At 40.3% G+C, this 12,411-nt stretch overlaps 1 protein-coding gene across 3 annotated transcripts in view; it reads right to left on the bottom strand.

Annotated features, from left to right (window-relative positions):
* The window catches only part of LOC111837846 (chromodomain Y-like protein), a 41,339-nt gene extending 31,807 nt beyond the window's left edge, over nt 1–9,532 (bottom strand). Inside the window, exon 1 of one of the 3 annotated variants that reach the window (XM_023800254.2) lies at nt 9,016–9,532. In XM_023800254.2, coding sequence (XP_023656022.2) covers nt 9,016–9,039 — 24 coding nt within the window. In that variant the 5' untranslated portion in view covers nt 9,040–9,532. The remainder of the gene's footprint in view (nt 1–9,015) is intronic. The other 2 variants (XM_023800256.2, XM_023800255.2) reach the window with 2 other exon arrangements.
* Nucleotides 9,533–12,411: the final 2,879 nt, after the last annotated feature.

The raw sequence follows: 12,411 nt of genomic DNA, 5'->3' as shown, positions 1-12,411 counted from the left end.
ATTCGGCTACTACAAACATACATAACGTACTGTTCCACCTCATTTGTTTTAAGCGTTTTTGAGGCATTTGCAGTTCAATATGAATATCTTCAAAGCAAGTATACACAAGTGGTGAATGCTTAAAATTTTAACAGTTTCTCCCATTGGCGTCAGCTGTTACACTTAGTTGCGATGCCACTTTGTTAAATGGGATTGTCCATTAAACGCTATTCCCACCTCAAAACTTTATTTTACATAGATTGCAAATCGCTGTACTACTGGATTCTGTTAAAATCGTAAAATACGCCCAGATCGTCACATCTTATCTTACGCTACTCATACTGCGAAGGGTATGCGCATGACGTCAGAGCAAGCAGAAGTCACTGTACTCACACCCATTGTGTAGCAAAAAAGACTGAGGGGTAGCGATAGCGTTCGATTTGAATGCCACAAAAAACACATGTAAAATGGGAGAGAGCTGTCGTGTGATTGATTGCCAAAGACTAAATAAGTAAGTATAAGACGTGGATTGGTCACGCATGGCCGATACCCGATCCGTCAAATAGGTCTGGATCGGCGCCGATACCGATCCGAATATCGTATCGGTGCATCTCTAATACTCACTGCAGCTTGTGATACACAAGGGGCTGCTATTGTGACGAAGTGAGTGACGCTGTTGCTTTTCGTCACTGACAGTCTTCAACCCATATAACGTAGCTGGCCTCACTGCCATCTTATAAACCTTCCCGTTCACTCTTGCTGATACCAATCTGTCACAACTCACTCCTGCCACTCACTTCACCTCTCCTCCACACTCCGTTACTCCGTTGATCACAAACATTTAAACTCCTCTACATTCTCCAACTTTACTCCCTGCATCCTCACCCTTCTGCTGTCCTCCCTCTCATTCAAGCACATGTATTTTTTCTTAGTCCTATTGACCTTCATTCCCCTCCTCTCTAAAGCATATCTCCTTCTCTCCAGAGTCTTTTCAATCTGCTCCCTACTCTCACTATAGATCACAATGTCATCTGCAAACATCATAGTCCATGGGGACTCCTGTCTGATCTCGTCTGTCAACCTGTCCATCACCATAGCAAACAAAGGGCTCAGAGCTGACCCATGATGTAATCCCACCTCTACACTGAATGCATCCATCAGTCCTACCACAGACCTCATCACTGTCCTCAAACATTTCCTGTACCACTCTTGCATACCTCTCTGCTACTCCCGACTTCCTCATACAACACAACTCTTCTCTGGGCATCATGTCAGACGCTTTCCCCAAGTCCACAGATACAGTGCAACTTAACACTCAGAACAACCACTGCATCTGTAGTGCCCTTTCCTGGCATGAAACCATACTGCTGCTCACTAATCATCACTTCTCCTTAACCTATAGCTTCCACTACTCTTTCCTGTAACTTCATGTTGTGGCTGATCAACTTTATCCCTCTGAAGTTACTACAGCTCTGCACATCACCCTTATTCTTGAAAATAGAATGCATGAGGGTACTGGCACCTATCACTTTCCAAGATTATGTTAATGTGGTTAAAAACTCCACTGCCATCTCACCTAAACACCACCATGCTTACATGTGCTTGCTTAATATTGTCGCTATGGAACCCAAAATATCTCCATACAGTGCAAAACCTTGGTCCGTTTCAGTTCTTGTTCACTTTTCTCCTGCTCAGAAACACACCACAGTTTGTTCCCCCCAAAAAGGCAACATAAACCTTAAATATTAAGGGTTTACAACAGGAAGAAAACAACCAGTGCTCAATGTTAACAGTTGTCTGGTCATGATGACCAAATTCTCTCTCAGGCAGCAATAGGCACTGACAGTAGCCTGCTGGGCAATCATAAAAGACATCACCAGGTCCCTTTACTGATTTTTACTGATGCCCCATCAAACCATGCATCCATGATCAGATCAATAACCGGCCCGTCAGTCCAGGCAATGCTATGTAATCTGTTCTGTCGGCCCCACAAGCTTTGTTTGTCTGCTGTGTTATCAGCCTCAACGCCTACCTAGCCGATGTCGAGCCGCAATCGGTGTCAAAACGCTCGGAATTAACAGATCAAAACTTGTAAAATACCTGTCACATGTTTTATGTGCAACTGTAATGTAGTATTTGTGTAGGTATCAATTTTTAGTGAGCCAGATCATTTGGCACAGCTCAGCAGTAAAAGCCGGCTCTTTCAGCCGCCAAATGTTTCTTCATTTAGTACAATTTCCACTATTTATACAGTTATTCTGTTACATATACCATTACAATTATACTGTACAGATGATCCTCTACTTACGAACGAGATGCGGACATTTCAAGTCCCGAGCGGCCGTTCGGAACGCAAGTCGTTATTCAGTCGTTATTAAGAGTACTCAAATCTACATGCATAAGTATGTATGATAAAGTCAATGCATGATTAACACAGTTTGGACTTAGTCCTCTTCGTTCGTATGTCTGAAACTTCATAAGTTGAAAGTTCGTAAGTAGAGGATTGTCTGTATTTAATTTTATTTTTGATACTTCTGTGGACGTTTGTTAATGCATTCGCTATGGGTCCAAGATAAACACAATTTCAATCATCTGTATGTCCTGTACATACGGCAAAATTGACAAAGACTATGACTTCACGTTGATTAATGTATAGATGGCGGTCCTGCAAACTTTGCGGTGTTTGTGGCAGTCCGGACTTGTAATGAATCTGCTCCCATCGCCAAACAATGGATTAAAAAAAATAAATAAAAAAAATTCCCTGACATTGCTATAAATTGCCAAATGATGCCAGTGGGCTGGTCCATATTTTACTCAACATCACTCTCCTTTTCTCACTCCGAAAGTCAGTTTCACTGTACTGAACTTAAGTCAGTTAGAGCAATAAGGAATCATGAACAATATAGTTTTATTGACTCATACATATAAACTGCTCTGGGACAATGTTACAGAAATCAGAGAATTGATTGAAAAACCACAATCACCAAATGAAGGATCAAGACTGCCAAGCTTTTTATTGGTTTGGCATCACCACACAAATTGCTCCACTTAGCCTGTTAGCACCCACCAAAGCCACAAGACTGAATGAAATGATGATCCTTTTTATTTGCCATTTGCACAAGTGAGTAGACAAACTGGAACATTTCTTTTCACATATCCCTTTTCGCACTACACACACTAATGGTGTAACAGCACATGGTAGATCATCAAACCATTCGGTATGCCTCGATGGTTAAATACACACACATGAACCGCAATATTGTTATGCCTGCCATTTCGTTATACATATTGGCGTGAATATGAGTGTTTTGTCCCAAAAAAATACATTTAAAAAACTGGGGTCATCTTATTTGCTGGCTGAAAGTGACCACAACTTTGAATGAGCAGTCGTTCCACCCATTGTCGACAACTGGCTGGCAATGTGAAACTGTGGGGTTGGTCAGCAGGCATGCTTCGTACTGCACTGCTCTTCTGTAAATTGTGTAAAGTAACATTTTTATTTGTGCATTTATGTTAATTGTAAATGTTATAAGTGTGTAATGTTTGCTGTGGAACGCGTGCGTTCCCTTAGCATGCAACAGTGACTGTAATGTAAACTGTTGCTTTCCTTGTCTGTGCCACTGCTAGCATTTAACCAATAGTGGCTGTTAGAGTACTTAATTTTTAAAAGAGCGCTCAGCTTTATTAAAATAGCTTGACCACTCAATACGACAATTTTTTTGCTCCCTTTGTGTGGGACTGCAGCATTAAAACCATTGTGTGTTCTCCTGGGTTGTGGAGTGGACATTGATTATCTATCTATAAATACTTACTGTGTTGTGATTGCTTGATGTTGCTTTTTAACAGTGAAATGCTTAACCTTGTAAACATATACTTGTCAAAATTATTTTTTTCCTTTATAGAGAAACATTTGGAACGCTTTTTTCCAAAAATTAATATTGCTTTTATAGGTACTGCACATACTATGTACACTATTTAAAATACAGACAAAGCACCTACAGGTTACCAAAGTGAAGAAGCACTGCTAAATTCTAATGTCTTTCCCTCCTGGATTTCATACAGTAGATATAACCTATGCCTAGTAAGTGGGTGCTTCACATTTGGTACTTTGAGAAAAGCACCAGAAGTACAGTACATTAAGATGTTTGCATTCCACTCACGTAAAAACTGGTACTGGTGCTGAATGACTTCACAATGTGAGGCAGGGTATTTTGTACTGTATTCAAAAAACTTCTGTAGTATGTCATAGGGTTGGACGATGTGCAATATTAAATACCAACAGCGCATGTTATACACATGCAATCCTTACATCACTAGTCAGCAATATTAAAATCAGGCTTTTTCTTACTAAGTTACTATTCTGTATGAACATCATGGGGGGGTTAAAGTTTTTTTTACACTTACGCTGTCAAGCTTTGCAATTTTAATTATTCATTTTACAGATTATCTAATATCTTTAAAAATCAGTTTAAAGTTTACCTCTGCTGCTTTTGCAAGAGCAATGCATGTGCGAGAATTATCCTAGTCACTAGACGAGTTTGTTAGAAATGAATGAATTCCTTTTTCCATTTTACAAATACCCCAATATTTATTGCAATAAAATGACTGCTATATTTACAACAAAATAAATATCTTGTCATGTCATCCTGGTTTTTTTTTTTTTGTTGTATCTGTTCTTCTGACCAAATTGCAATATACGTACTATAAAATGACCGTTTTTATCATTTTCTGAGTGTGGAGGGGGGAAATCAATTGAACTGATTTCCCAGTTGAAGCCTGACATGCACAAGTTTGGCACAGCACAATAATGAATTAGCAAGTGTGTGCAGAGACTTTTACTGCACCATCTTAATTTAAAGCCACAACTAATCACAAGTATCTGAAACGTAAACTCATTTATTCTCTTTATACCTCTTCACTGAACACCAAGAACAGTTTCTAAACAAGCTGAACCATTTACACACTTCCACTGGCAGCAGCTCGTCACCACACATTGTCAGTCTCAACAATTTTCACACTACAGGATTCGGAGTTCCAGACAGTTCCAGATATTTAGCGTGCTGAATATCTGACGAGTGTCTGTGACGCATTGGTGACTGACTGGTCAAGTCTTTGAACTAATAGCAATCAAGCGCCAATTTGCCAGCACCAAGCAAACACCGATGTGCCTCAGATCTAGGGTATTTGTTGGTGATCGCCACAAACTTCCAGGGTAACAGAAAATCAGGGCTAAATTTGTGTACTATGAACTTAGCATTTTTTAGCCCAATCTGAGATTCCTGGCAAAAATACATACTTGAAATGCTCTTCAGCAAAAATTCATAAAATCATAATACATACTGAATCGGCAAAGTTATATTCCATATAATACTGATTCGGGTGGTCACCGCCGATTCCAGTTGCTATTAGCAAAGCTGCTATTTTTCTGAATGGAGAGTTGGTAGATAAACAATGAACTCCTTTGTTTTTCTAATTAAAGGGTTGTGTGTTATTTTCTTCTTAAATATAAAAATATGGAAAGGGTACCATTACCGTGGCCCAAAAATCGTGACACATACTGAACCATGGGAAAACTGGGCCATTACACCCAAAATATACACATGCATATATCCAACTGACTGAAGCTTGGGGTCCAAGGTTAAAGGCAGGCTGCTTTTCCTGTACCCCTGGAGAAGGGGGAGGGGTGTAAAGGGCCATGCTCAAGGGCCCAGCAGAGATGTGACCATTCTGCCAAAGCCCGGTCCTGCTTGAACTGACAGCCTTCTGATCACAGACAGGGGCTTAACCTGCTTAGTCACACAATGCTCTCATAATATAGGCCTGCATAGTCCATTGGTGCCATATGTAATGAGGAGAAAACAAAGGTGTAAATTGCATTTCGAAATAGGTCTATTTAGGTGGGTGGCCCAAAATTCCAGGCAAAGAACAGATAGATCCTCCGGAATTAGAATTGCTAATATTCCTGTAGCATAATAAAATATATGCACCGAAGTGTTAGACCTCTCCAAAACCATCCCACAAAAAACCAAATACTTCCTTCTTGAAGCATTAATATAATAGGTCTTGTTACTGCAAGCCAGCATGGAAACTCAAACTTATCTTCCTGTGCACTGCTGGTATCTGTACTCAGCAACTATGCCAAACACAGAGCCTCACTGTTCAGTTAATGCACAGCACCACGTGAAAAATCTGACAATCACAAGTACTTAAACCCCGAAAAGACGACTTGCTTAAAATATATTACTATTTTCCAATAGTCTGCCAGCACAATGTGTAAACATGTTGGATGAACAATAGCTGAAAGTACAGAATATATCACATAACATTTTCTAAGTTCCCTTGCCATAGAATTTTGACTAACAGAAACACCAATGGTCAATGACACATAGGCAATTTTCATCCAACCGAAACATGCTGAACAGGAACAGAAGAGACTCCCTGCAAAGGTCATCACACTGAAATCCATGAAAACAGAGCCAGTCCTCAAATTACAAAGGCTGATTCTAACTCTTTGTTCTTACAGTATGCTTTCATTGGTGAAATCACTTATTCTCCGGAATTATGGCATTCAGAGAAATAAGTGAAATTCTCTGGCTGGTACTCATGAGAATAGCATGATAAACTTTATAAATTACTCAAATGGAAGCAGTAAGGGTTTTAGTAGTCAGAGACTAAATGGACTGTAACACCTTAAGCATACGGCAGAGAAACTCTCAGATTAGGCAAGAAAGAGTAAACAGAAATAAGCTAAAAATATGCAACTTATGGATAAATGGCTACATACACTGCACAACCATGTATAACTCCAGAAGGAACATTAAACGACATAATGTACTAATCCAGACAAGTGAGAAGTTTGAAAATAAAAACCCAAACCAAGTTGCTGCTTTGCTTTCCTTTGTGAATGCAGATGTTTTTTGGAACCTTGTTTCTTCCCAGACTGTGCTGCAGTATCATGGGTAGGTTTGGTTCACAGAAATGGAGCTTGCTGAAGAGACCAAATAAAACTGAAGACATCTGACCTGCACGGCATGCTGCCACCACAACCATCACCAGGAAAGGCATCCTGTAAATGGGTGGAGGACTGCATTGATTTGTCTTAGAATTCTTATCTTATAAAATATCCCAACCACTTTTAATTTAATCATAATATGTATCCAGAAGTTACTGTGAAGATTATGGAACAGTACATAAAGTATCTCAAATTTTCAGAAACAAGAATAGAACACACACATAAACAAAAGTGTGTTTGTAAGGCCCATCTCATTAAGCTGATTTCAAACATAATGTATTATAAAATTAGAGTAATGGCTGCTATTTGACAGAAATTTAATGTTCTGTAATAGGCTATACATGCCGACCAAGTGTATACTAGAGTCATATTAAAACAAACACTTAAAACTTTCAGGATTAAATACATAAACAAAGGTAAAACAGCTTTTTTTTTTCATTTTTTCCATCAGAAAACAACTTACCTTCACTGAATCAACATCCTCTGCCAATAACAAAACATTTCACTTCAACAAGACAAGTTCCTCCTCAGGACAAAAAAATGCCATGCTTGGAGGAAAAAAAAAAACACACTAATTTAAAGCAGCCATTTACTGAATGAAATGTCATTTTTTAAGCCCCTTGGCATTAAATACCACAGCCCCCTGAAAACTTCAAATCAATAAATTCTTTTAAAAGACCATCAGTTTAAACGAATGGGTACAATGAGTTTTCAGTTCTCTTTTCTCTGTTAACCAAATGTTCTGCACAAGATACAAAAAGAGGGAGGGACAAACACTCCACTCTACTCTACTCTACTCTACTACTGCTGCTCCATGGCATCAAAGCAAATTCTGAACCAACCACCTCCCACTTAATGTTATACATTCCATATTCAAGCAACAAAACCAAAATCCCATTCCAACCATGACACGGACTGGTGGGTATACTTATGCACCCACAACTCAAAATAAAATTTTAAAGCCAGTGTTAAGCAATGCTGTCCACAGAGGCTGAATGTAGATTCCATGGCCTTTGCTAGTGTTAAAGCACATCTCTTGCACTGGACTGGTGCCCAAGTACTGTCGCCAAATCATAAACCCTGGAGTATGTGAACATAATGCGACGAGAGCTGAGGAGCACTTAAAATGACACTTGGAACAAGTCATAGGGAATTTGTTCTCCAGTCAACTTCATTTCAGAGATGGGTCCTGAACAGATGTCAGAGAAGGGATTAAGTGTTAACCTAACACTGATTGTGCATTAACCGGCCTGCAAGAAAGCCATGAGCAGCCTCATCGACCATGTTCAAGTCAAATATGGGTATTTTTGGCACAAGTAAAGCAAGCCAACAAATCGACCTGTAAGTTTGCGTATTTAATCAACCTCAGCAATATAGGTGGAAACCGTAACACCTAAACCAGAAAGAACCACCTAGATGACACTGAGCAACGTCAAACAGCAAGATGGACTCCCATCTTCATTTTAAAACGCCGTGAGCCTCTACACAAGTTTCGTCTATATTTAAAAGTTTCCACAAAAATAAATAAATAAAACAAACAAACCATTAAAACCAATCGTGTTGAGAAAGTACTATGTCCTGTCGACGACTTCTGGGGCGTTAGACAAAAACAATGCACACCATGGCAAAGTTTAAAAGTACCTTCGTTCCGTTCGAACAAAAGGAACACAAAAAACAGAAAGAAATAAAACAGAAAAGCACAAAAACACCACAGATAGCTAGCAACAGTGCTGAACAGCAGTATTCTCTGGGGGAACACGCTAATTTCCAACTCCGGGAAACAAGAAACAGACCATTTGAGACAAAAATAGACTAAAATTAAGCTTAAACTGGGGGCAAACTGTCGAGTTAAGTGTGGACTTGGCGTGGCACCGATGGAGGAGTGTGTTTCTAGCGCACTTTTCGCTAAAGACACACTCCTCCATCGGTGCCACGCCAAGTCTACACTTAATTCGACAGTTTGCCCCCTCCCAGGGCGTCCGCTTTCGGCGAGGGGAGGGGGCTCCGGCGGCTGACGGCGGTACCTCGTAGAGACCCTCGGCGGCCATGCTGCCTGGACGCCGCTCGGTTAGCCAGCCAGCCAGCGAGCCGGTCCGCTACTGGGTAGGCACTTTTTCCGTTTGCAGTCGCGACTAGCTTCTCGCTCCGTTCTTTCCTTCCTCTTCTGCCCCAGGCTTTCGGTCGCTGGGGTCGGGCTCAGTCTCTCGCCGTCGCCAGCCGCTCCTTCGCCCCGTCTCGGCTCGGGTCTCTCACCGTCGGCACCCCTACTTGTCGAAGCCTCTCTATTCGATGTGCTGAGCAAACTGGGTCTAGGGCTCGAGGCGCCGCGAGCACTGCTTTAACGAGCCGTACGGGCGGCTGCGCGTTGCGCTCCTCAGTGCGCGCGCAGGGAGTCCTAATCGAGCGCAGATCGACCCACGTAGCGCGGGTCCGGCTCCCGACCTTGGCGACTGGCTTGATCGGATGAACCCGTTTACTACACGTCGAACCCGATCCAAGCTCCAGAAGTCGGCCTGCTTAGTTGTGTCGCACGCCCTTAGCTCAAATGTTAGCTATATTCGTCAAGAGCAGACTTCCAAAGTTTAAAAGAGGGACTCTATAATAGTCATATATAATTATAGTTACTGGTGTCAAGATATGCTCCCACGTGTGTCATAAATAAAGAGTTCTGCAATATGTTTCTCTGATTCTTAAGGATGTACTTTTTTTTTAATTTAAATTATTCATTCATTTGTAATTTGAAGCTATATAACCATTAACTGTTTATCATACGTGCTACTATCATGGTTACAGTACCATGGTAAAGTCTTTTAGTTTGATTTTTTTTTTTTATTACACCCCGTATGCGGTCTTACCAGTCTGTTTTTTTGCAATAAATATGCGATTATAACTGCCATTCGTTTTTGTTAAAACCTGGGTGCTTTGACTAGGGCTTGACAGATTTTTTAAATAACCTTTTATTTGCCGTTTGCACAAGGACATTGGAATCAGTGGCGGAACAATTGTACACGGCCCTGGGGCAAAAATTGACCATTTCCCCCACCTCCAAATAATGTCCCCATCATGCACCACAAACGTTGAATTTTTCATTAAATACACACATCGATAACATAGTTTGAGTACAAAACATTACAAATTATTACATTTCAAAATTGTTTTAAGTATTGTACCAAACATTTTTTTGTGTTATGACTCCTATCATAATGAGATTATATAGATAAAGATGAGAGATATGAAAGTAGCATGTGATGAATCGATATAAAATGCACAATATTGTATCTTAATTGTGATTAATATCACGAATGTATGTGAGATCTGTAATCGCAGGGGACACCAAACTGGTTTGAAGTTCCGGCTGCTGCTATCAGTCTGCTCCTGATAGGAATGCTTCTCTTTTTCTTTCTCTCCATGAGGCAGACAGGTGACAGTAATCTTGTGAGCCACAGGGCAGTGTCAGCCAGCATGCAGCACCCTAGAGGCTGGGGGTTAAGGTCATTGCTCAAGGGCCCACAGACCTGTGACTGTTTTGCTGAGGCCAGGGCTCAAACAACCAATCTTTTGGTCATAGGCACATAGGCAGTATCAAAGTTTTGCAATCTCCGTCTCAGCATCCAGCCTTGAATCATATTGAAAACCTGTAGTCAGGCGAAAACTGAAGACTATCAAGGATCTTGAAATCTCTTGTATGGAGGTGTGGTCCAAGATCTATCTAAAAGTGTGCTGCAACCTTGATATACTTGACGGAAAGGGGGCAGTGCTGTGATCTTCTCCAGGTGATGCTTCACCAAATATTAACTGAAGGGATGCCAATTATTCTGAAATATGTTTTGCAAATATTGTGCTTCTCAATAAAATGTTTCACATACAAAAACTATATTAAAATAAACACATATGGCCAAATGTTTTAGCAGAACATTTGAATTATAATGCATATTGTTTAAATTATACAATAGTTTTTGCTCAGTTTTTATGAAGCGTGTAAATAATTTGACAATATTCATTGTTAAATTTGACAGGGAACCGGCGCTTTATGGAAATTAAAGCCAGCAAAGGTATTTACAGATGTGTTCAGAATAATAGCAGTGCGTCTAAAAAAGTGAATAAAACTGAAAATCCTTCTAATAGTTTTTATTTGCACACATGCAAATGCATCGGGAGCACTACAAATTCTATTCCAAATCAAAACAAGAAGAGAAATTCATCACATTTGTGTTACTCCTTTACAGAAAGTGAAGGAAAGGGAATATTAGGCTGTTCAAAAAAATAGCAGTGTCCACATTCTTCTTTACAAACTCAAAGATTCACTGTATGAACTGAAAAATGTTTTAAGATTTTGCTTTCCTTTGAATCATTAAACTAATATTTAATTGTATAACCACTGTTTCTGAGAAATGCTGCACATCTGTCTTGTATGGAGTCGACCAACTTCTGGCACCTGTGAACAGGTATTCCAGCCCAGGATGATTGGACTACATTTCTTGGTTTTGCCTCAGAAACAGCATTTTTGATGTCACCCCACAAGTTTTCTATTGGATTAAGGTCCGGGGATTGGGCTGGCCACTCCATAACATCAATCTTGTTGGTCTGGAACCAAGATGTTGCTCATGTGTTCAGGGTCGTTTTCTTGTTGAAATATCCATTTCCTCTTCAGCATAATGCAACATGACCTCTTCAAGTATTTTGAGGTATTCAAACTGATCCATGATCCCTGGTATGCGATAAATAGGCCATCCACCGTAGTATGAGAAACATCCCCATATCATGATGCTTGCACCACCATGCTTCACTGTCTTCACAGTGTACTGTGGCTTGAATTCAGTGTTTGGGGGTCATTTGACAAACTGTCTGGGGCCCCTAGACCCAAAAAGAACAATCTTGCTTCCATCAGTCCACAAAATGTTGCAGCGTTTCTCTTTAGGCCAGTCAATGTGTTCTTTGGCAAATTGAAACCTCTTCAGCACGTGTCTTTTTTTCAGCAGTGGGACTTTGCGGGGGCTTTTTGCAGATAGTTTGGCTTCATATAGGCATCATCTGATTGTAACAGAACTCACAGGTAACTTTAGACCTTCTTTGATTTTCCTGGAGCTGATCATTGGCTGAGTCTTTGCCATTTTGGCTATTCTTCGATCCATTCGAATGATAGTTTTTTGTTTTCTTCCACGTCTTTTAGATTTTGGTTGCCGTTTTAAAGCATTTGCAATCATTTTAGCTGAGCAGCCTATCATTTTCTGCACTTCTTTATATGTTTTCCCCTCTCCAATCAACTTTTTAATCAAGGTACGCTGTTCTTCTGAACAATGTATGGAATGACCTATTTTAGAGAAATGCACTATAACCAGCATGTACAACATTTGCTGCCTTCCTTCCTTAAATAAGGCCCATAATTGGCAGCTACTTTTTCACAGAATGAATGACCTCAC

Source organism: Paramormyrops kingsleyae, chromosome 1, assembly GCF_048594095.1.
Source record: "Paramormyrops kingsleyae isolate MSU_618 chromosome 1, PKINGS_0.4, whole genome shotgun sequence".
Taxonomy (NCBI): domain Eukaryota; kingdom Metazoa; phylum Chordata; class Actinopteri; order Osteoglossiformes; family Mormyridae; genus Paramormyrops; species Paramormyrops kingsleyae.
This window is presented reverse-complemented; position numbering and strand designations above follow the sequence as displayed.